Source organism: Neolamprologus brichardi, chromosome 12 (genome assembly GCF_056152115.1).
Source record: "Neolamprologus brichardi isolate AB-2024 chromosome 12, ASM5615211v1, whole genome shotgun sequence".
Lineage (NCBI taxonomy): Eukaryota > Metazoa > Chordata > Actinopteri > Cichliformes > Cichlidae > Neolamprologus > Neolamprologus brichardi.
This window is the reverse complement of record NC_142115.1, coordinates 13,032,668-13,058,194: the sequence shown is the minus strand read 5'-3', so window position 1 is coordinate 13,058,194 and position 25,527 is coordinate 13,032,668. Positions and strand designations below refer to the sequence as shown.

Genomic DNA, 25,527 nt, shown 5'->3' with positions numbered 1-25,527 from the left:
ATAAGCGTTTCAGTCACTGGGATGAATGCCTTCCTTTGTCCCATCCACAGCCTCTTTGTTATGACGAAGAAAGCTTTTTAACTTTTGACTTATAAGCCAGATATAGCAGCCAGCGTTTGTCAGTTTAATGTTGAACAAGTGTCTTGGCTGCTGTCACATATTCATATATCTTTACTTTGGCAGCCCAAAATGCTAACATGGTAAATTTTGGAGTGAGGCAATTTAAACCGCAAGTGGCAAAGATTTACTCAGTAATAATCGGTCTCAATAGACAATCTTCGATGATCTTTGAAGCTGTCAGTCAGAGAAATTTCATTTAAATAGATTTGAAATGCTCTCCGTTCTGTCCAGACCCTTTCAGCTACAATTTGATCTCAAATATGACATTAATGGAGTTTGCTTCATGTCAGTGTTGAGTCGTTTTTGCTTTGTTTTCCAGCTGTCTTTGGAAATCTCATTGACACATAGCGAGCTAAAGGTGGTTTCTGCTGTCAGAGTAAAGGGGCTGCTGGATGCATTAATTTTACGAGGCTGTCACATTGCATTAGTCATATTTGGTACGCTAACTCTTTGTCCTATGCAAATTCTTTCTCGACAGTGTTTGAAGCATCTTGTTTTTAAGCTTTTTAATGATGTTATGTAAGCTGCTGAGTTGTTTTAGAGCAAATTAAAGCAAAACAGAATGTGGTTATTGCAGTAAAAGACATCATAAAAGCGAATTTGTGAAAAGCACTGAATGCTGCAAGGTAGCAATTATGATGAACATAAAATACTGGCACGGTGAGCACAGGACTCAGAAGAAGTTTAAAAGAGCAATACTCCACTTATAAGTCAGTTATTGGGGTAATTTGATTAGAAACCTTTTACGTAGATGAACATTTATCCGCAGTAAAAACACAAAGTATTTTACACAGTTATTCTAATGACTATTACTCAGATTATTAGGTTATATCTTATAAGCCACATTCTTAATGCTTCGGTATAATAAGGAACATCTGATGATTATACACTATGTGATGGTTAAGCTTTTAGAAGTGTCTTAATCATAGAAAGTTGCATTAAAAAGGAAAAAAACTTGTCTTGTTGACCGTACATTATGACTACTCAGTGCCTACTCGCTGACGTTACTGACCCACGAGGCACAAATAACAAAAACGTGCACAAGCTGTACATATTTTATTGCAATTACAAGTGTCATGACAATTTTTAATACATTATTTTACAAATTTCTTATGTACAAACGCAATTTGTTGGATCTGCTGACATCAACAAACCACGAGATTTATACAGTAAATACAGTGCTTGATTTATACAAGCAAATTTTATGATACCTGCTCAAGCTATTCAAGATTTCAAAATGAATATAAAAAAACGTTGATCTTAAAAAAAAGGTTCCATAAAATACTGTCAATCTGGTTTTTGTACTCGCTAACAGTTTAAGGTTTAAAAAAAAAAAACAAGACAGAGACAGAGAGAGAAGAGGAAAAGAGGAGATGTCGCCGGGTACATGAACTGTGCAGTTTTTCAAATTGGAAAAGAAAAAAAAAAACTGGCCAAAAAAATCAAGGCTCTATTACAAGTTAATAAATCTAACTGATCCTACAAATTGCACTTTTGAAAAATGAATGAAATTTAAAAAAAAAAATCACTGGATACATTTCCTGTGTCAACTCTATATATTGTAGGGTCCCTAACTTAAAGCTACTCCCTCTCATCCTAAAGGGTCACCTAAGGTTCCTGTCTCTATAATAACTTCTGAGCAATGAGCACGCCTTCATTTGTCTCATATTTTACACTGAGAATGTACACACCTCAGAAAAAGCAGGGAGCAAATGTGTAAAGTTGTCATGGAGATGAGTATTGCCCTAATGTTTGATATTGCACTTTTATCTCAATTTACCTTGACCTGATTCTAGGTCCCCCCCCCCTCCCCCTCCAAAAAAAGAAGAAGAATAATGGCCTGTAAATAGTTTGTTTAGGGCGGCATACAGTATAGTATATGTTCCTTGGATGCTCAGTGGAAGGTGTTGGGGTTTGGACGGATCATCATGACTACTTTCTTTAATGAGTAAGCTCCTCCCCTGAACTCTGCCCAGTAGACTCCATCTTGGTAGCGGCTGCGGTAGTGTCCTCCTCTGTACCAAACTCCATTCAGATTAGAATGGGCACAAGAGTTGTACCACCAGCCTCCCTTCTGGTAATGGGCACAATTTCCTTAAAAACGTGGAAAAATAAGTGAGAAACAGTCAAGCTATGCTCATAAACATGGAGAAATTATTGGAGCTAATCTGCTGGAACGTCAGCCAGATTTTTACCTGTATACACATCGTGGTCTCTGTCCAGTGTTGTGAACTGTTTGCCGTTGTGCCAGGTCAGCGAGTCTCCAGCATTTCCATGGTAGCGGCCCACCCTCAGCTTGTAGAAATCAGCTTCAGACTCCACCCTGAAGCTGGCATACTCCGCAAACACCTTTCTGCCAGACCAGTCCTCCAGCGTGACCAGCAGTTTGTAGTTTCCCTGGTTAGTCAGCCAGTAGATGTTTTCTAGACCCAGCCAGTACTCGCCGTCAATATTGCCAAAACCTTGCTGTGAAGTGCAGTGATAAGAAAAAAAACATTATCAGTACAATTAGTAAATTCCTTCTGAATGTTGTTTGAAAAGCTTTGAATGGTTAGATTGGACGGCCGGGGGGATGAGTCAGGGTTGTTGCTCCTGCTCTGCAGATAATTATGAATTTTATCTCTCTTTTCTTTTCTTTTTTCTTTTTTTTGTGGTTGTTTATCGTCAAGGAACATTATCATAAATGGACCCTTTGAGTCGAATTTATAGCTTCAGTCGGTTTTCCAGATTTCCACTGTTATGTTGTTATTGAGAATGCAGCAGGATACAGTGCATTTAGTGTGAAAGCCAACATACTTGATCCTGGCTCGCCACTATTTTCTGGCTCTGGTCATATTATAAGTTGGTTTGTGGTGTTTCAAATTGTGGAAACACTTCTTTTGATGAGTGCACAAAGGCAACTTGAGATCTTGTGTGGTTTAGAGGTTTTTTTGCAAAACTTTCTTTTGTTCCTCGGAGCTAAGATTTAATCAGGAGTCACAGCCTATAAATGTTTACCTATGAACTCCGTCTTCCACTGTAAGAGGTTTCCCATTCAAGAGATAGAGGTAATTAGTTCCCCTGGGTAAGTGGTAATGTTCTCCACAGCCCTCTATAGCCATGTATCTGGTAGTTCTGGTGTAATATTCAAAAAGTATTTTTCCAGAATGTCAGTAATGATAATACAACACACTAACATGACTTCCAAATGCAATCCAATAGTTTTGTATGTGTGAATTTGTCTCAGAAGACCACTGTGACAAATACCTCATTGCTGAAATTAATGAGGTATTAGGCTGTGACGTATGCAGGGGCAATCAGCCTATATTAGACACGTGGAAAGCTTAACAGTCACCTATTCATTGGTCACTGACATCTGGTTAGTGTCAAAACACCCTACATAAGTAACCAGCTTCCCTCCAGACCATAAAAGTCCTTGATCTGGTGTGAAGTTGCCGCACCTTGTATGTCTCCCAGTTCCTGAAAAAGTTGACAGAGCCGTCCACCCTCCTCTGAATCACAGTCCAGCCGCCTGGGTCGTGCCTCTGGTCACACCACACTTGCATAAGTCGGTTGGCATTCTCTGGCTTCACCAGGTACATGCCGCTGGTTGCGTGTCCGTCTTCTAGAGCCTGCAGACAGTCTCTAAACGGGCCTAGACAGAAAGATTAAAGCATAATGTGTACACGGCATGTAAAATACACTCAGTTGCAAGTCTTTGCTCAAAGGTTGAGAGTCAGAAAAAGAGAAAAACTCAGAGTGACACAAAGAGTTACTGTACTTTACCACAGGGAATCCCAGTTTTCTGCACAGGCGCTCATTTTAACAGTAGAATTGACTTTGGCTTCTACTATCACAAGGGAAATGGCTGCTGATTGCGCAGCCAAAAGAAACACTGGCATGAGGGCAAAGGGAATCCTGACTACTGAATGATGAAACAATAGCAAAAACGTTTCAGTCATGTATAACACGTTAGAGTTTCGTGTGTGTTTATATTACCAAGATGTTAATGTTATTGCAGAGGGGAAAGAAACTGCACAGTACAGCCTGAGCAGCATCAAAACTGCATTATTTTTCAGCAGCTGTATCTACCCTAATTTGAACATGTGCCTGTATTTCTTCCAAGCATAGCAAATATGGTAAAAACACTCATCTGCAAAAATGTTAAAATGTATTTAAGTTCTCAAGATTGCATGCTTGAGTGGTTTGCTAACTGGCCCGTGTTACAGTTTTTAAATGCAAAAAGAAAGACAATTATGGGCCGCACGGAGCATTGGAGGTGGAGGATGAGGTCCATCAGTGTTTTACACGAGGAAAAAAAGCAAGCATATGAAAGAAAGAAGCAAAGAATGTGTTGTTATACACATGTTTCTGGTTTCAAGAAATCACTGTGGATGATATCTGCTTCATAGTCCACTCTTAGCCACCCATTTACTCTCAGGAATGTCTGTGTTGGGCCGATACAAGCCAGAAAGTTGCCCTGCCCTGCCCTTGCTCTGTTCTGCCTGATAAAGTCTGCTTCTTCGGTGGAACATATGACTGAGTCTTGCCTGGTTCAGCTGGAACAAATGACATCATTGACTCAGGGTATCTCTTTCTGTTTGTAGTTACACCCTCCCTTTTTTGTTAGACTTCATCCTCATGTTTTCTGTTTGCCGTTCAAATCCCTGTCTTCCTCTCTTTACTTCTTCGTGGTGTGTAGCTTTCTGTTACGGTTTTGAATAACTTTTTGGGGTGTTAGTTGCATGACCGTGGGCAGGAAATTACTTGCCTCCTTTCAAAAATCCATACAAAGGCTACTGTTCACATGCAGCCTGGTGAAAAGTGGCATGCAGTGGCACGAAATGTCAACGGAAAACGCTCCCACTGGAAATGCTGGGAATAGTCTGCTGTTTTTCCACCAAAACGAAAGTCTTTTAATAAAAAGGAGTGGCAGTGTACTATTCACTGCAACTGATCCCATCAAATGCCCTTCGCATCAATTCTTAAATCTGCACGCACATGTTCAAAAGGACAATGGGCTTAGGGCCAGGTATCCATTTAGGCGCACACAGTTGGCCATGCTTGTGTTTTTATGCGGGTTAAATCGTGGCAATTTGATGATATGCATCTGAAAAGGCAGAAGACAACAGCGTTTCTGTTCTCACGGCCAGCTCTCTCCTCTAGGAATGTGTGGGACAAATTTAAATTTGCTATGACTACGAAGAATGGGTGTTAATGATTAAGAGGTTCACTCACAAACACGGTCTTTGTTTGCGAATGCTTTTTGTCATGGCAGCTGGTTTGTTTTGGTACCAGTGCATCAAATACAAATGTTTTCTGTTGGACTGTTAGACTCACCAGAGGGCTTGTCAGTGGTAGATGGACTGTGTGTACCAGTGGGCATTGTTGGAAGAACTGGTGGAAGAGACTTTTGGTCACTCTGGATTTCGTTGCTGATTGGGTTATTGATGCGTGGGATTACAGGCGGCTGGTAGGGCTTGTTAATAGGGGGTGAGGGTTGTGGTGGAGGCTGAGGCCGCGGCTGGGGCTGGGGCACGGGAACATGGCGAGGAGGAGGTCGACTCCGGCACTGCTCCTCCAACACGGCAATGAGAGCCGACTGGTTGGTGGCTAAAGAAGCCAAGTGCTGGTATTTGTGCTCGAGATCTTTGTACCGACTGGTGAGCTGTTGCATCTCAGAGGTTTGGTTGAGGATCTTGTTCTCCATCTGTGCCAGTTCTAGCGCATTGTCTCTCTTCCTGATGATCTCATGGAGCAGCTGCATGTACAGCTGAGTGACCCTGGAGTTCATGTTTCGACTCTCTTTCCTCAGAAGCTTGACCTCGTTGACGATGCCCCCATCCACCTCGACCAACTGCTGCAGGGTCTCGATCTGCCTCTTCTGCTTCTGTAGTTCCACATTAAGCAGCTCTAACTCTTGTTTGTTGACCCGGTTCTCCAGCATGGCCTCTGGCTCCTTGGAGTTGACACAGATGGCTCCAGTCACTTTTTGTTGAGGTACAATGAAAGTGTAGGAACATTTGTCCTGCTGCTGGTCAGCTGGAGCACGTTTGCTCCTTCCTGCGTAGATAAAATCTCTTTCCAGACCCTCCTCGCTGCTCTCAAATTCTTGGGTACTGCCCCTGCCACGGCTGCTGTCTGAGCGACTCCCCAACGTCTGCTGGACTCCACAGGCTAGTCCATAAACTAGAAGGAGCCCTAGCAGGACCACTGAAGGGGGCTCCATGAGTTAGTGTCCAACTCTAAAGAATGCAAGTAAGAAAATGGAAAACATGGAGATGTTTAGGGGGAAACTATCAACTGTTAAGCAGAAGACACAGCTATGCTCGATCTGTTACTTCTACATTTAAACCAAAACCTTATTTTGATGCAATATCAAGAGAATCTTGATGTTAACATAGGTCTATTACCAGAAAAAGCTTGCTCATCAAGATACACTGGTTTTGTCTTCATTAACCACAAGAAACAAACAGGTACAGAAGCAGCATGCATACACATGTCAGTGTAGGCTGGGCAGAAGTTGGCAAAGCTACAGTCAACTGAAAGAAAATGGCTCACTTGCCCTGCTGAGTGTCACAGATGCATTATATTCATGCGTAATCCATAAATCTGAGTGTCTCGGTGTCTTTGCTGTTCATATCACTGCTGGTGTGAGCAGACACTGTTGCTTTGCCTCTGGCTTTAAGTGTCATTTACGAAATGTGCTGAGTCTGTTTTTTTTTAATTGAAGTCCGAGCTTCAAAAGCAATACATGCACACGTGGTTTGATAGTTACTAATACACCTCATTGCCCTGAACAGTGATGTGCTGATCACTTTGGTTAATTAAGTCGCAGGTAGGATCGTGCGCTCAACTTTGTTTGTCGTTCTGGCGTCGGCTCCATTTGAGCGACTGCCACCGCTTGTCCCTTACGCACTCCAACATGCATCTGTTCCACTCTGCAGGCCTGGACATCTTAACTCATGGAAAATTTGAGACACCACCAGATGATGCTATTCAAAGCTCTGTTTAAAGTATTGCGCATGTTGCATCAGTTCTGTGTATATATAGCTCCTACCAAAACTGGGAAATTGGTTGCATTCAGACGATTAATCATAAGTCATGAAGGAAATTCATCTTAATTTGCAGACTTTAAACGCGTCTGTTTCTGCTTTGACTGCGAAACTGAAAGCTTACTTTAGCATTCAGCATGAATATGAATGAATAAAGGCAGCTAATATTATCCTCATCTTTGCTTGATTGAATCTGAGATAAAGTTCAGTTTAGAATCTCTTTAAAATCATATTTCCTGTGTGTAATTAAGCATTTCCTCAAGGGTTCAGGAGAATTAAAATATGAGCTATTCCCCTAGAATGCATTTATATTATTAGTAAAATAAGTTTTCAGAGTTTTTGAAGATCTGGAGGAATGTGCTACTGGTTGTCAAGGTAAATGTAACTCCTGCATGAGAATAACAAGGCCTGTAACTCCTTGAGCAGCATAATTGAAAGCTGCTGCATATTGGATTACAGTGGGGTCCTGTTTAACACCTCCTCGGAGTCAAAGTGGGCCGGCCTAATCATAAAGCATTACAGAGAAACCTAAATTGGCTGTGTAATGATTGCCAGCCTTTAGGACTTCCATTTGTTATTGCTTATCTTTGTGTAAAAGACCATCTACCATATAACGATGAACACAAAATTGGGAAGAGAGCAGAAATGTTTTTGTCTTGTTAATCCAGGCGTGTAGCCAGCGCATTAGATTGGAGACATGGAGAAGAGAAATGCAGCACTGTCCAAGATCATGACCCTTGGCACATTTGACTCTTCTGGCTTTATCTGTCTAGAATCAAATGTGTAAACACTTTCTTCCTGGGGGAAAAAAAAGTAATAGAAATTATCTTCTGCACAGTTCATGGTAGTCTTATGTAACCTGCGTTTTTGATGTCATCGTTTACTCAGCCAGAACATTTTTTTAAAAAAATTACAGTACAAAAGAGCATAAGGTCTCAGAAGTACTTTGGTAATACAATACTTTAAAGCACTCGTCACCTATGCAAAAAAAAAATTTAAAAAAATAAGTGCACAGTTTCTTCTTTAGATAAAGCACAAAACTCTTCTGTCTTTCAGAAAAGCTAATCCATCTGACAAAGCAATCGCTGATTGACGCCGAAAATTGTAGTGTCAAAATATTTTTCACACTATGCAAAGAGATTCTTCTAATCAGGTCTGACAAATATAGTCTTAAAGTCTTACAGATCAAACCCTGAAGAAGTGACTAATAATAGCTTACAAGTAAGCCCGCGGCATGATAATAGAGCAGCTCAGGGCCTGTCCTGCAATGTGCTGATGACTGTATTTGTCCACGGCTCCTGCGGTTTCTCCCCCCCGGAACATGAGCTCTGTCTCAGAGAAATGCCGTGTGATTTGCCCCTGCTGTGGAGGACTCCCACTTTGGACGCAGTTAGCCTGGAATCTCCTGCTCTAGGCTTCTCTACACTTCAAAGCTGAGGGGAAAATGTTTGCAGCTTGCGGTGAAACGTGTGTTCGCAAGTGTGATGCAGTCTGTGCATGTCTATGAATGTTTTTCCCCCTGTTAATGTGTTTTCTAATAACAACACTTGCTGGCTTTCAGTATCCCGGGGACAATAGCCAGTCTCATCTGCCCCAGCAGAGGCAGCATGTTATTACCTTATCCATAGTCTGCCAGGGGGATCAGCGGAAAAGCCTTTACCTCCTTATTTCCTGTTAAAACCCCCATGGACTTTATAGTCCTAAGATCAGTCCACCTAAACAAACTGCTACTGACCACCAAACGCTGCAATGATTGAGTGGTCCTTAAAAGTGCCATATCCATACATACTCTGCTCTAGGCCTGAAGACATGTGATCGAATGAAATGAGTGAGCCTTCTTGTTGCAGTATGATTGGCAGCTCCTCTTAGGTAATTTTTTCGAGTCTGCTTCACACCAACATGTTTTGGTTTCACTGTTTTCAGGTGGTAAGTCTGTGTTTACACGACTCCTCTTTCTGGATTTTACTCCGTGTTAAATTAAGTGTGATGGGTGGGTGAAGGGGGCGAGGTCACTGTGTCTCTGACCAGCGCCATGGTCATGCTCAGCACATATTAATTAGAAGGTGGGCTGCCTTGCTCCGGCTGGTCCATGCCTCTCACCCCAGCCCCTCTCATTTCAGACTGAGCATGGCATTCCAAACATTCTTCGTCACCTCATTAGAGCGAGCCGCCATACTCACACCGAGAGTCAGTGGCGGTGGCGGAACCGAGAGCGCCGGACCCCGTAGATGGAGGACCACTGCTACGCCCCCACCCCCTGCCCCTCGTCATCTACCTGTAAGATGCACCATAGCTGCTGACCCACTTCATTCATTGTCCTACTTTCTGTGTGAATGCATCACAATCACACCATCATCATCACCCTCAACAGGAGATCACAGCACGGCTACACAGCATCTCATTTGCCAGTTGCCAAAAAAGAAGCGGACACTTTGCCGCGTGGCTTTGTGCTGCATGTTCAAATTAGCGCCATCGCTGCTGAGAACTGGCAGAGTCTCCTGCATGACACCCAATAAGTGTTGGATCAGAGTCAAATTCAATCTGCTCATGGTAATCTGCACTATTGCTTTACCTTGAGGCGAACCTCATTCTTTCCTCAAGCATGTAATCCTTATGAGCGTGTAACATGTCATTTGAGGCATGATTAACCCCAGTTACCAGCTTGCCATTTATTTTTGTAATTTCCACTGTCTACTGAAAAGCGGAGATAAAGTTGTTTTTTTTTAATGTAGGTTTTGTTCCACTCGATGCTCTTTTTTTTCTCTCTCTTGTGATTTCAGACGGGGAGGCAGGGGGTCTTGGGAATTGTTTCGATAAGTTCCAGCATTCTACCTCAAAGCCCCCTTATCCAAACACCACCCTGGCAACAGAAACAAAGACTAGATTCAACCGCCTGCTTCCCTGTCCTCTTGAGTCGAGGGGAACATCCTGAAGCTGCAGTGTGCTTAACATAGTAAAGTTGTCCCTTTTTTTCTCCCCCCTCTTTATAAATGAGCAGTTATTTATAGATAATAAAAAGAAGTCTTGTGTCCGGCACCATCATAAAGAGCTCTTCATACATATAACACGTACAGGGCATGTCCCTTCATTTTAAACTTTAAGAGCCCTGTGTTTTGAAAACACAGAGTTTTTTTTTCCTAATGAGCAATAAAGAGGCACTTCACTATAGAGGCTCACTCACCAGCATCCCCCTGTGCTGAATTAACCTCCCCTTGGCCAAATCTGTCACAGTCAGCATCAGTCCAGTTAGTCACCATAAAGCATAATTACCTTTTGGCTACAAGCAGTGAGTCAGATGACGGATGCTGCATGATGACTGCTGAATTCAGGATTAGGCAGAAATCATTAAACCAAGTACAGAAGTCTGACTTCAGCCTGCTGTAACAAAGTGAGCTTAACCACACTACTAGAACTAGTTATTGAGACCGAGTCTACTCACAACTCGCTATCTCAAGATACTAAAAACGAGTAAAGTCACTTTTGAATGAATGCAACACCCTGTTGAAATAAACCAGATCATAAGGTAACTGCAGATTCATGACAAGGTTACATCATGCTTACGAGATAATTGCACAATACTGGTGAGGCTCCTTCAGTTCCTTTGCCCTCCTGCCAGACTTGTCTGAAGTTTCTTATGGTTGAACGTCATCCCAAGGGTGAAACCTGCACCCCCGCGTAGTCCTCTCTGCGCTCTGGCTGTCTATAGTTACTCAGCCTTTTCTCACCTTAGTCCACTCCACCGGTGAAAAGGTGGCGTTTCAAAGCCTATTGTTGTAATTGTTTAAAAAAGAAAAAAGCAACTGTCAGTAGCCAAACAGAACGTCAAGTTGAAACTAATCTTCAAACATTAAGGAGATTGCTCCCAGATCCACTTTAACAAAAAAAAAAAAAAAAAAAAAAAAGTTGTGAAGAGAAAAAAGCGACAGCTGGTAACGTCAGCCAGGTGGCAGAGGTAGTTTCCTGATCAACAGTGAGAGTCTGAGGCAGGTTGTGTGCTGCCCGCGGCCCGTTAGGAGAGGACTGTCACTTTCCTGTGGGCTGAATCCATCACTTCTGCCTCACAGCTCTAAGAGGCTGTCTCTCTCCACTGCACCTCTCTCTCTCTCTCTCTCTCTCTTTCTCTCTCTCTCTCTCTTCCTCTCTCTCTCCTCTGTGCTTTTAAATGATGAAAAATCCTGTAGTAGTTTCAGTAGTCAGAGCCCCGCACCCCCACCCTCCAAACACACCCTTAAAATGAACACATTCTTTTTTTAAAGCAAAAGCCTTCTGTCTTCTACCCCTCCCCCCATGGCACAGAAGAGATTCACAATCACGCACAACACAAGCTACACACTCACACACACTCTACTCAGATTTCCAACCCCTGCCCCCTGGCTACTGGTTCACCACCACCACTACCACCACCACTATTTCTGTCTTGGATTGCACGGTTCTCCTGGTGTTGGACAGCAGGGACGTCAGACTGATCACATCCTAACAGGGCGTGAATGAGCGCCCGTCCTGAGAAACAGCCTGACGGATGGGAAGCAGATCCAGGTGTTTGACTAAAGCCAGGTCTGCTTCACATCGTGGACATGACGTGTTTGAAGCAGGCTGGATTCCTGCATTGTGATGCTGCTCAGAGATAGTAAAAATGAATTAACTTCAGGAGTGTATCAATCATACGGGGCTAAACAAGAGGACATGAAAAACACGATGATGTGCGTGTGGAGAGCGCTGCCAGCAATCTTCAAATTCCTCAATTGGTCTCACGTGGCTGGTTGTCTGTTGTTCTTGTGTTGTCTTCCTGTTTTGCATTTTGCCCTGCCAGTAATGTGGGATTCCTGTCTCTACTAAGATTCTTGCCATTTTATATTTTTCTATTCAAAGCAAGGACGTATCATAGAAACACATACAGTGCCATAACAACAGAGGAATTTATCCCTCTCTTGCTGCTCTTAATCTAATTTCTTCTTCTTCTTAAAACTGTAGTCAGCTGTTTAAATTGTTTCTAACTGTTAATCTGGCCAATATTCAGTTTTTTAGCATTAGATAATGTGACAGTGAGGTGATCACATCCTATTTAATGACAGGTCAGCAGCAGTCAACAAAGCCAAAACTGACTTATAGTGATTTATGACTCACAAATTGCAGCATCTCTAAACTTGCAGATGGGCTTCATTGTCAATCATCTTCTTTTAACTGGCTTCGAGCCTTTTTTATGCCTTAGTGAATAAAAACATGGCATCACTACTGTAAGTATTCATTTTCTCATGCTTTGAATAATTAAATAGTATATGTGCAAACATCATTGTGTTTTTCTGACTCTGTGTTGTCTAAAGTTGTCAGTTCTGCTGCTGGGTTTGTTTTACGGGATATCTCATTCTCCCTTCTGGAACATAAACCTTAAATATGTTGCAGATGGCGACTACCTTTTATGTGCGTTAACGAACCTGTAAAAGTGTTGGGATGCATATAAAAAGGAAAGAATGGGGAAGAAATTAATGAAGTTTCTGCAACATAGTTTTAATTCGAGAGTTAAGTAGCAGAAGTAGCAGACATCTCCATTATTGGACACGTCCAAATACACTCATGCTAAATAAAGGGGCCACAAGTGGTGTGCAAGTTAATAGCTGAGGTCTTACAGTTATATGACCCCCCCCCCCCTTTTTTTTTTTTTGTTCTTAACTATGTATGCAGCTGTTCCAGTAATTGTGTACCCTAAAATCAGCATTTTCCATTGTGTTATTTGGTTATATAAGTTCCTTTTAAGCCTGCAGATTGAATACACCTCTGAAATCAAGGCTGTTGTACGGTTTTCATTCTCTCCGAGGAATAGGCCAATCATAAAAAAGTCATACCTCAGTTTTGGAAAATGTTTCAGTGCACTATTAGATAACTTCTAGCAAGAAAGGAAAAAAGCTATGCGCATCAGGCTCTGTTGAACCTTGCTCATGTTTCATGCATTTTTGCAGTTAATAAAAAGAAATTACTGCAAACGGCTGCGTGCTGAAAGTACAATGAGAAACAGAGAAAGAAATCAAGCAAAAGACAACAAATATTTGAAATTGTGTAATGGTTAACCTCATCACCACAATAAGCAGCATGGTACTGTTGATATATTCGCTTCACATTCTTCTGTCGGTTTCTTTGCACAGATCATGTGTGGTTCAGTGTTTACAGGCTGACAGATGTTGATTTCAGTTTCTTCCTAAAGTGAATAGAACAGTCTAAATGTTCCTCCTGAGGACACAGTGGGAATGTAAAACTGCGTTTGTGGAGCAAAGTTGCTGGCAAAAGATACTGGACCAGCAACATCCTGGATTAAGCCAGACTGATGGAGTAGTCACTCATTTGACAAAATAATCCCTTAAAGGGATTTGTGATCAAAGAAACTGTGATTCCACTTAGATCTCCTGGATCACATGTTACACTGGCATTTTTTTTAATGCCCTCCTTGTTTTCTTCCCTGTCTTATATGACAGCTGCAGCTGAATGTGGTCAGCACATGAATGACAGTGCTTTCAGCGTTTTTGACTGACTCATTGTTGAATCTCATCCAAAACCACCGTGTTGGTACAGTGATTAGGTCTCTTTCCATCTCTAATCTCTAGCAGGTGGGAGGAACACTGAAGTCAGTGGGAAAATGTTGCACCCATGCGGAAATGGTGACCAATCAATGCATTTTAAAGCTGCTACCACATGGGAGAGAGCGTGGAAAGGATCTTCAGTTTGGAAATGTTTCACAGATGGCCTCCTATGTTGGTGAATGAGTTAATAATTTGAGAGCCTGGTTGCTTGCCAGTACATCGTTTGGGGTTTTGCAGGTTTTGAAGCAGGAAAGTTCCTGTTATTACTAGAAATGGAGTCGAGTTTAACAGTGTCTATTTCTTGATTTAAAGGTAAGTTTTTCTGGTTCATTTTGCTGACATTCGGTGAATGTTGTAAATAGGTTAACAGATGTAGCAGGATGTGCATGTCAAACAAATATGCTTTCTTGCATCAGTGATGCTCAAAAGCTCAAAACCTAGATGATGTATTTATTACTTCTTTTGCCATTATTATCGGGTTGTCCTAAAAGCTCCCTGTAAAGTCGCCATTTGATGAAAAGAGTGAAAGAGAGAGCATTTTTCTCCCATATTAGTTTCTCCTCATTGGCTCACTGTATAGTGTCATATAACCCCAACAGAGCATTGTACTTACAGCAAGCAGGCTTACTTGTGGTTCCTACAGAATGTAAAAGTAAAATAGGAGGCAGCCTTCAGCTTTCAGGCCCCTCTTCAGTGGAACAAACTCCCAGGTTGCATTTGGGAGACAGACACACTGTCTGCTTTTAAATTAAGCTCAAAGCTTTCCTTTTTGACAAAGCCTAGTTGTGCTGGAGGTTTCTTCCTGCTAAAAGGGAGTTTTTCCTTCCCACTGTCGCCAATTGCTGCTGTATTATTACAGTATCTCTACTTTACAATATAAAACTCCTTGAGGTGACTGCTGTTGTGATGTAGTATATAAATAACGTTGAATTGAAGCAAAAGGAACTGCTGTATAGAACATTTTGTATCTGTTTATGATAAAAAATGTTGCGTCTTCTTCTCTTAGACATGTTCCTGCAGCAACTCTGAACACATGTCCACACACATAAGAGGAAATGGAAAGAAACAGCTAAAAACAGCTTTTTCATATAAGCAAACTATTCTAGTCCCCATGTGTTTCAAATATTACAACATATTGTATTTAAAAGATTTGCGTTGTCCTGACTTGAATGCTGATGTTGTTGATTATGAAAGCTTATTGAAAGAGAACTGTAGTCCTCTACTTTGATAGAAATATTACTGGCCAAAATACAAGTTTTCAATAAAACAGAGCTTCAGGATTACATCAATAGACATGTTTTTCCTTTTTTTCCATGAGCTGATGTTTCATCAACAGCGGTTTCCCTTGAGAACTGGAAGGAAAAGCATGACATCATGTTTTCCCCTCCTTTTTAGTAACTCTGAAGGCAATTAAATCTTATCGCTGTGCTCATACAACATAACATGCTGTGGAATCAATTCAGACTTTAAGAGTTTAACATCAGTGGGTCAGTGAGACACTATTAAATACAAAAGTATAAAAGTACACGTTGACCAAACATGTGACCAGACAACTCCACTTTGCTCTGGTTGGTTCAGAAAACATCGCTACAGAAGCCTTTGTGCAGATGCAGCTTTGTTAACCGAGCCTGTGCTGCTATGTTCATTTTAGAGAGAAGAGGCTTTCTCACAACAGCTCTTCTAAATAAGTTGTTTGGTCCTTTTCTAACTGTACTGTCATGAAATGTAACATTTAACTGAGGCCAGTAAAGTCTAGAGTAGAGGGTCATTGACACATAATGACACACTTATTATTATTATTATATATTTCTCATGATATAGGAAAAAAATCTATGACTAACTCATTTATTTAGATTTGGGTCACACGTCACCTTTATAGCCTGTTTGTACTCAATGTTGGGTTTTTGCCTCAAGTTGTGAAAGCATCCTGCACTTTACTTGGAAGTACTTTATTGGAGGTTATTAAAGTAGTTCCGTTTTTAGGAAACAGACATGCTCTTGCTCTCAGACATGCCTGGGCTTGTCCCCTTGTTGCATGCACTAGGGAGCGTAAACGCATGGTGCGTAAAAATCAGTCTCGGGACTAATACGACAGATTGTTTTGAATTAGATATTAAAAAAAAGGTGGTAAGGTGGTAAAGACTACATTATTAAAATCAATAAATGACCTTTTTTTTCAAGGAGTATTTCATTCTGTGAAAGTAATAGTTTAAAGAAACTGTTGTGTACTTGAAGGCTTTCTTGGGGAGTATAATTCAATTCAATTCAATTCAATTCAATTCAATTTTATTTATATAGCGCCAAATCACAACAAAAGTCGCCTCAAGGCGCTTCATAGATACAGAGAAAAGCCCAACAATCATATGACCCCCTATGAGCAAGCACTTTGGCGACAGTGGGAAGGAAAAACTCCCTTTTAACAGGAAGAAACCTCCGGCAGAACCAGGCTCAGGGAGGGGCAGCCATCTGTTGCGACCGGTTGGGGTGAGAGAAGGAAGACAGGATAAAAGACATGCAAAGAAAGTTCAAGATTGTCAGGCTTTCTTAGTTCTAGATTGCCTGACAACACTTAAAACCCTCGTTAGTACAATTGTGTATAATCAGTTTTCTCTGTTAAACCCTAGCTTCTGCTTCAGGCTCTGTACACGCCCACATAAAAGCTTTCCTTTGCTTTGAACATATAAACATGAAGCCACGCAATCAGCCCAAAGAGGCTTCAAAGCAATCGCATCAGTGATTATTTTAGAAATACGAACAGGCAGAAATGGCGGCTGCAGCCTGACTGCTCATCACTTCCTTTATTATCTGTTGACGATCAGGCTCTGGCTGCTGGGTTGTGTTCGGCATGCAGTCAGCATTAAAATAGCTCTGGCTTCTTGGCTAGCTTTGTGTTAGCATGCTGTCTGTGCAGATAGTTGGATAGGGTCCAAGTTCTGTTAGCACTATAATGTGGTTGTTTATGTCCTGGATGCAGGTTTCATTTTAACATCACACTCTTGTCTTTTTGTGGGATAAAAATAAAAGTAATGTCCTTATATCACCTCCTCAGAAGACGTAGCTCACTCTGCCATTTAAGTACAAATACACAGGAAGACAAAAGCATGTTTGTTTGTTTAGTTAAAATAATTACAAATTACTATTAAGGTCATGTATTCTTTAATATGTAGTGAAAGTGCAGATATATAACCAGAATGAATTTGATTAAACAAATTACCACAATTTGGTATTTATTTAGGAAAATACCACAAGTATGACTCTGAGCCCCCATGAGGATTTGAACAAAAGACTATATTTCTACAGGAACCAGATATTTCAACTTTAATGGAGAAAGTTCTTTGAGGAATTTGAAAAACTAAATGGTCTGTACCAGCTCTGCCAGGCTGCTCTGCATGAGAGGTTAGGAATTATAAATAAAGCAGAAAAGACTTACGAAGCTGTTAGGGGCATTGTATTCATGGGGAAATGCTCCTGTATCTTTTAATGGATATCAACCAGGTTGTTAAGCTTATAGTTATATTGTCTTCTTGATTGTTCAGTTTCAGGGTCGCTGTTTGGTTTAAATTTTAAACCTTAGATATTAATGACCCTAAACTAAAGCTTCACAGGAAGACGTTTCTAGTGCACTTTCATTAATGGATTCTATTATATTGAAGTCAGCAGTTTATTAGTCAAACATAAAATGTACTTCAGGTAGTTGTCCCATTTACTTTCATCCTTTTTTGACAAAATGTTATTATGTTTTCACAACATGTATTTGTATTTTTTTGCAAATCAGATGATTTAAGTCACTGATTTGTATCTTTGCAGTTAGTGTACGTCCATAGCAGATGTGTCTCCATAGCGACCTTTGTTTAAACGCAGTCTTGTACAGGCCAGCTTTTCTCCCTGTCTGCCTGGCATGACGGATGGGTCTGTGGTGACCTTCGTCGACCTTGTCACCCGCGGCTTGTTGCTTCTTTGTTATCGGTGTTTGATTGACAAGCCTATTAGAGCTGTGATTTCGCCTTTGTAAGCTGCTGCTGTAACAGCCTTTTTTGACACATCTCTCCGCTCTAATGAGATGGCACTCCAACAAAGCTATTAAAACATAAATATTCATATTTTTATAAATATGATGTGGTATGGAAAGAGTTTGCGTAATTATTTCATGGCCTTGCTGTGTAGGGCTTACTGTTCCCTGTGGTTGGGCCTACAAGGACCATTCTGTTGGGAGGAAAACTTTGAGTTTTATGATCCGAGTGGAAAGAATGGGACTGGCTCAGGATTTTGTCGAGCTCACCCCAACTGTTGCACAAAACCGCCAAATGAGACTAGTAAATATTCAACGTGTGAGAATTCAGAGGAACAGGATTTCATTCAGGCTTCATTATTCTGACGTTGAAGGAATGAGCAACCTGTGTGGCCCCGTCTGAAATTCACTCAACGTTATTCATGCAGCGATTTAACGGTGTAACAGTCTAACAATGCGTTTACTGCTAATAACATTAAGAGATCTGTCCACATGTGCAGCTTGTGACCAAACTTCAGGAATTCAGAAGTTACTAACTTTGCCTGATGTTCACCTTTTTCCCTGTTTCTAAACCCTAAATAATCTCAATAAGCTACAAATACATCTTGTCTCGTGACATTGAATTTAAAGATTGATGTTACCGTATGTATTTTTCGAGAGCGTTAAAGATTTGTTGTGTGCTTTCCAGACAAGTCTGGTCTTCCTTACATCAGTTGGAAAGAATCCAAAGGAGCACTCAGGTAAAGGCTTTTTGCAGGTGCTGTGCCTTGGGATCCATGGATGCAGAGCAGGACAACAAATAAAGATCTAGTCGAAAATAAAATTAAGTGTGACCTAATGTACTGGTGAAAAGTGTTGTACATGGATAAGTTTTAATAGGCCATCCCGGTGGCCTGTCAAAATCTTGACATGGGAATGTGTTTCACGCATAACACATATAGCTCTGTCATTAGTGCCGGCTGGCTGTGGTGCAGTTCAGATTTCACAGCTCACAATGAAATTGGTAAGTCTCTGTGTGAATTATGTCAGCAGCATATTTGACCTAGTTTTTCAGCTTGATGACCATTATTTCCACAGTTACACAGAAAACTCACCTGGTAGAGCAAATAGTATACTACATAATCACTACATACAGTATATATGTGTGTCTGTGGGTGTATTAGCAATTAAATCAGCCATTAGAAGCCCACAAGTCAGTGCACTCCTATAGTGCAGCCCTCCCTATTTAAACAGGCATGGGACCGGTCCCATGCCTGTTTAAATAGGGAGGGCTGTGTCAGAAAGGGCATCTGGCGAAAAATCTTGGCCAAATCAAACATGTAGATCATAAAAAATGAAATTTCCATGACCAATTGGACAGAGCTCAGGTTAACAACTACTGTCTCTACTGTTGGACAACAGGGTGCAAGTGGAAACTGTGCTACTATTGGCAAAGGAAAATGGGGAGGCATGTTGAGGTCAGGCAGGACTCTCTGTGGACTATGATGTTTGCAGATGACATTATGATGGGTAGTGAGCGTAGGGAGCAGGTGGAAGACAGCCTGGAAAGCAGGAGGTATTCTCTAAAGGGAAGAGGAATAAAAACAGTAGAAGCAAGACAAAATACGTGTGTGTGAATGAGAGCTAGACAGGTGTAACTGTGAAGCTGCCAGGAGTAAAGGTAGTGAACATGGACGAGTTTAAACACCCACGTCAGGGGTGATTGGTGAAGAATGGCAACAATATTTAAAGGGAAAGTTTGCAATGGTTTGGAGACAGTAGCACTGATGAAAACACTGACCTGCAGATGGCAGAGTTAAAGATGTTTCGATTTTCACTGGGAGAGACGGACAAGATTAGAAACAAGTAAATCTGGACTTTTGACAGTTTTTTTCCACTGTTGCATTGATCACTATTTAAATGTTATCTTTTTGTCTCTTTCCAGTCTTACTGAACATTTATAGGACACGTTTCTTTGAATAAGCTCGATAAATCCTTGAATTATTGTCTGATTCCTTCTAGTTTCCTCAAGTTTTGCCTCCTTTATTTGTGAAAACTGTATTCTGCTGCTATATTTTTAGGTTCAGGTCCACTAGATTTAATGGCTGAAGTTCTGGATGAAAAGCAGCTTGAGGAAAGATTGGAAAGGCACCCTGCCGCAGCATGGCCCATAGCTCATTTCATTACTGTTTATGGAAATACTGATGATAGCAGGGCCACCCCCAAACCCCAGGAGGCCTGGGGATGCCTTTAAAACTCTATACAACTATGCTATACTGCCTAACACATTAGTAGCAGCACTAGGGAGACATTATGTCAAAGAAGTCGGGAATTTATGGAGCTTATGGGCATATTCCAATGTAAGGAACTTTGTTGAAAATTTCCAGCCTCCACTCTGTTAGAGAAGTTCTTATTAATAATAGAATAGATTAGAATAATCTTTTAATTGTCCCACAAGGGGGAAATTTGGTTGTAACAGCAGCCAAAAAGACAAATATACAAACAAACAGTACACAGGACACGGAACAGAAACATACACAATTTTTCTTACATATTTACATTAAGGACAATGGTTACTATAAACAGAGAGTACTGTACAGTTATTAAATTAAATAAAAATAATTACAGGTAAGAGGCAAACCAGGTTGTAGTGCGAATTGGTTAATTAACTAACTTATTGCAGTTACAGCGTTGATGTAAACATCTGTGTTTGTTGGGAGCAGTTCAGATTGTACAGTCTGACAGCTGTAATAATGTCATTTGTGCAAAAAACAGTTGAAAGTTTTTGTTTAATACCACTTCAAAATAATGCTGCTTTTATGACAAAGAGATGTTACACATCATAAAGTATGTGTTTGTCCAAATATTTGATTGTCACTCCACTTTCAGGAACAGTATCAGGCTTTCTACACCTTCATGCTGCACAATGATGATCATCAGTTACCAGTTATTGGTGTTAGTAAGTAGATGGAAAACCAACATTTTATACTGATGCTATCATTATAACGTATACTAAACTATACATTTGCAAGTCAAAATTTTGGCATCACCTTTCAAACACAGGGCAGCTCGTTCACTCGAGCTGCAGATGAACTCAGTTTGTGACATAGTAGGCTTCAATTTTGACATGCTTACATGCGATGTGTAAATAAAAATATTACATTTGAATTAATGAATAACAATAAAAATATTGGTAAGGCCATTGATTTAATAATTGTGTTCTCCTATTCTAAACAGGCTGGTGATAAAAGTTTTAAAAGCTAGTCGACAAGAGAGTCCAGCAAATGTAAAGGAAGACATTATAAGTAGACTATTACATTTAGACAAAATTAGAGAGAAAATTAATTACAGAAACATTAAAAATTAGACCTGATATACAAATGTATTTTTTTTTAAAAAACGGGAGGAAACAGATCCAGACTTAAGCATAGATGTTTGCATCAACTACACATACACATTTTTTGTCATCCCACAAAATCAAAGGCAGCTGTAAGCACCAATACTGAATATATTGAATTCATTTTGATCAGTTTGATGATGATGAATATTGAACAACATTCGTCATTTGACTTTTTTTCCTAACAAAATCTGAAATAATGAACAAGCAAAGCACAAAAAATGCAACATTTTTCTTGGATTATGACTTTTATTCTTATTTTTATTCTTCTTTGCTTTGTATCGTAAACTTCAGCCTTAATGACGAGATTTCCAAATGAAAGCCGTTGACCGGAAAGTCCCAAAGAATATGTACTCCGGTTTATGTGACTAATTAAGTCAAGCGTGGCCTTTTCCATTCCTTCAGAGTACATGTGTGTTTGTGTGATTCTCATAAAAACGTGAACACTGCAGTGAGTATTAAGTTCTTGCTAACGTACTAAATTTAAATCTACGAGGCTAATTAGCTGTACTACTAATGAGCTCTAAAGCACTGCTAATTAAAACTTAGTAGGTGCTTTTTATGAATTATTTTATGATCAAGCCTTTTAAAGTTTGAACTTGCATAACAAATGAAAAAAGTCTCAGTAAAGCGTTCGACCACCAGCTGTCTTCAGAACAGCTGTTGCATTCAACATATGTGAAACCTTCTGAGTGCTGAAGGATAATGACCTGAATCTAAACCTGACACCCAAATAAGAAGGTCTTTAGCAAAGTCTACCAGCCAGGATTAATGTTGCCATTAGTTAGCCTTGACAGCTTGTGAAATCAGGAAAGAATGTTAAATACCAGCACTAAATGTTGTAAAATGTCAATTCCAAAATGCCAACTCTTACTATAAAAATGGAGTAATTATACATTAAACATTCAAGATAAAACAATTGACACGTAATGATAGCAAAAGTGTAATTTAGATTTCAAGTTTGTATTTGTTTTGAATAATATGTGAATAAATAGTGGATTTAATGCCTGACCTCCTCCATTTACACATTATTTAGCTTTTTTTATCATTAGATGCGATTTAACATCACATTTATTGCTGGACTGCCTGAATGCTAATACCTGGCAATCATAAGATGGTGATATAATAATATCAGATGTAGCAGTTTGATGGGTTTGACATAAACACGGCATTAAAAAAATTGGCTGGCTGTGGATCTTCCATTAGAAAGAGTTGCACAGATTACAGTGACATCTGAGGGGGAAGCAACAAAGGGAAACTGTTCATTTTTAACCACATGTTGCAATCTCATTCGTTCTTCTGTTGATTAAACAATGGTCAGCACTTCCTGGCAACCTCCAGTTGCTAGGGAGAAATGTGTATTTCCTCACCAGGAGGCGGGAGGTTGATGGAAGCGGCCGATTGTCACGATCACCTGTAGTTTGTATGAAAGATTTCTGTTTGTCTGCAAACACTTACTTTTGTAAACAGAGTACATGACACTGAAGTATCAGGTTGATGACGAAATGGACATAAGATAGAAGTAAATCAAAAGAATTGGGATTTATGATTAATTTAAAAAGAACGTATTATTAAAGTTACTAATCACTGTAACTATGATGATGTGCAAAGTTTTGTTCAAATTGAGCCACTCATCAAAGGGAGATAGGGTACATACACATATATACACTACAATCATTACAGTAAAATAAAGCAATGCTCAAATTTCTTTTTAATTAATTAGTTAATAAGGTTAAAACTGCACTTAATTACATTAGAAAAAAGACCATCTTTTCTTGCACATGAAATTTCGTTTATTTGTTCAATTTACTAACGCACGATAGGCATTTGTTTATAAAATGTTCAAAAACTACAGAAAGACATTTCTATCTAATAGAGTAACATAAAATCATTGCCTTGTCTGTGTGGAGACTGGTTATGGTTTAAAGCATAGTCACCTCCCCCAAAAGTCGACTCTGAACCAGGAAAAGGTACCACAGAGAGAAACCCAACAGTTTGCCCATGAGCCAGCACTTCAATCATGAGGAAAAACATCCTTTTAAATGGTAAATGGCCTGCATTTGTATAGCGCTTTACTTAGTCCCTAAGGACCCCAAAGCACTTTACACTACATTCAGTCATTCACACACTGGCAATGGTAAGCTACATTGTAGCCGCAGCTGCCCTGGGGCGCACTGACAGAGGCGAGGCTGCCGAACACTGGCGCCACCGGGCCCTCTGACCACCACCAGGCGGCAAACACGGGGTTAGTATCTTGCCCAAGGATATTTGGCAGCCTGGGATCGAACCACCGATCTTCTGATTTGTGGCTGACCTGCTCTGCCACCTGAGCTACAGCCACCCCAAATGAAAGAAACCTTTGTAAGAACCAGATTCGGGGTGCGCCATCCACCTTGATCAGTTGGGGTTAGAGCCATGTCCCCCCACCACGAGGTATGTAAGCATTTCCCCCCCAAATACTGACTTTTGTAGTAACAGACACCTCTCATATAGAAATGTGGCTCAAGAGGTACAACCGGATAGTCAACTAATCAAAAGGTTGGCAGTTTGTTCCCCGGGGCTCCTCCTTGTTATTGAAGTATCCTTGGGTGAATATGGATCATAGTGCGAAATGCTTTGAGAGGTAAAAACATAAAGAGTGACATATATGGGGCAAACTATTTTCCTCAAATTTCTTTAAACACTGTCAAATCATAGAACTTACACAATCGGCCTCTGTGACCTGACAGTTTTCTATACTCAGCACTTAAGAGCTTAATATGTGACTGAATTTCCCTCTGAGCAGAACTCACAGGCAAAAACCATACAGTTATCATCCCCTGTTGTGACAGTGACTCAGATAATCAGCTGTGTGTGCAGACTTTTCTTGCACTTTTTTTGAGTGCTTTCATTGAAGCAGGTCTGCTTGCACTCTTGCAAGTTTTACTGCTTCCTTTGCTTTCAGGTTTTCATCACAAATCACCAGTCTTTAATTCAATTAGGACCTTGACTGTGGCATTCAAGCATTCAAACTATTCAGTAATTATGTAAAGGCATCAAGCATAAGAGTATTTGGCTTGGCGCTGATTTGTACATATTTTCATTCAGTAGCCTTACCTTTCCACGAGGTATTTTCCGCAATACAACCCAGCAGGAAGTAAAAGTGGATTCGATTTTCTGTTTACTGTCCCCGCGGTGATTTTTTTGTTAGACAGCGTACAAATCATTTGTTATGGTTTCCTCTGTGAAAACAGTAGTTAATCAGTAGCCGGAAAGCTTTGGCTCTCTCAATGTCAAAAACAGAAGGGAGTCATTTTGCTTTGAAGGAAGCACTACTTGCTCCACTTGTTTTGATGACTTCTCCATGTGTGAAGTGCAAGTATTCGATTGAACATGGGAAGCTTTCCACACAGGGCAATGAAACCTCATGACACGTCAGTGTCATCTATTAGGACTCTGCTGATAGGAGGTAAAAGAGTCACCTGAAAGCTCAAAGTTCAATAAACCATTTAAATGGTCTGGGTGAGCACAATTTAGTTTAGTACAGACTAATATAACCATTACATGAGGGTTTTTCTTTGCTGTTCCTGCTTTTCTGCATAATGTGCGGGCCAATACAAAAGCCCACTTTAGAGGAAGATGGAAAAAGAGTAGCGGAGGATGGGGGCCAAGCGGTTTGCTGTGGTGAGGTAAAATTGCAGACGAAAGCATATCTCCTAATCACGCAGCCCAGAGGATGGAAGAGGAGGAATCCTCTTACTGTTATTGTTTCCCATGTTCTTCCACCCCCAGTAATATTTTCCACATTAAAGCATGCTCTTTGCCCTCGCTCCAAAGACGGACCCAAATTTCACAGGAGAAAACCAAAGGAACCGCAAAAAACGACCGGGAGAACCCACGTCTGCTCAAGACTTAAATAATACTTTTATACGACAAAGTCCTACAGATGAGCTACTGGCTTAGAAACGGCCGTATTCTTCTTTAATTTATTGGATTCAACAGCTCACACTGATGTAATGTGATTTCAAGCTTTATAGTTACAGTAATGAGTAGATGCCTTCGGAAAGATTTTATAAGACTCTTACACCACGGGTCTTACAGCTCGGAGAAATCTGGATACAAAATGTTTACTAGTATAACCTAAACGTGGCTCGAGTGGAACAGTGAGGCATTTCCTGGACCACATCAGAAAACGAGACAAGCTTAATTACCACACGCTTCTGAACAAACACATGTATACACTTAGTTCCCCATTCAGCACAGACTGCTTTCAGAGGCCAGTGTTGAGCTCATAATTTGGCTGAGTGTCTGCAAGCTTTTTTGTCTCGTTCGTTCAGACTACCTCATAACAACAGTCTTCCAATCCCGCTTTGGACATGCATGTTTAGTTTGGAAGTTTAGCTTGGGAATCATTTCTGAACATGCAAAGTCAAGTCCTTT

The 25,527-nt window shown here is 40.5% G+C and overlaps 1 protein-coding gene across 1 annotated transcript; it reads right to left on the bottom strand.

The window, feature by feature from the left end:
* Window positions 1-1,161: 1,161 nt before the first annotated feature.
* angptl2b (angiopoietin like 2b) lies at window positions 1,162-11,198 on the bottom strand. The gene is made up of 5 exons (XM_006803119.3): window positions 10,716-11,198; window positions 5,440-6,344; window positions 3,561-3,754; window positions 2,316-2,586; window positions 1,162-2,214 (listed from the first exon to the last, which is right to left on the bottom strand). Exons 2-5 carry the CDS (start codon window positions 6,326-6,328, stop codon window positions 2,015-2,017), a joined length of 1,554 nt encoding a protein of 517 aa, XP_006803182.2. The 5' UTR covers window positions 6,329-6,344; window positions 10,716-11,198; the 3' UTR covers window positions 1,162-2,014.
* Between the last annotated feature and the right edge of the window lie 14,329 nt (window positions 11,199-25,527).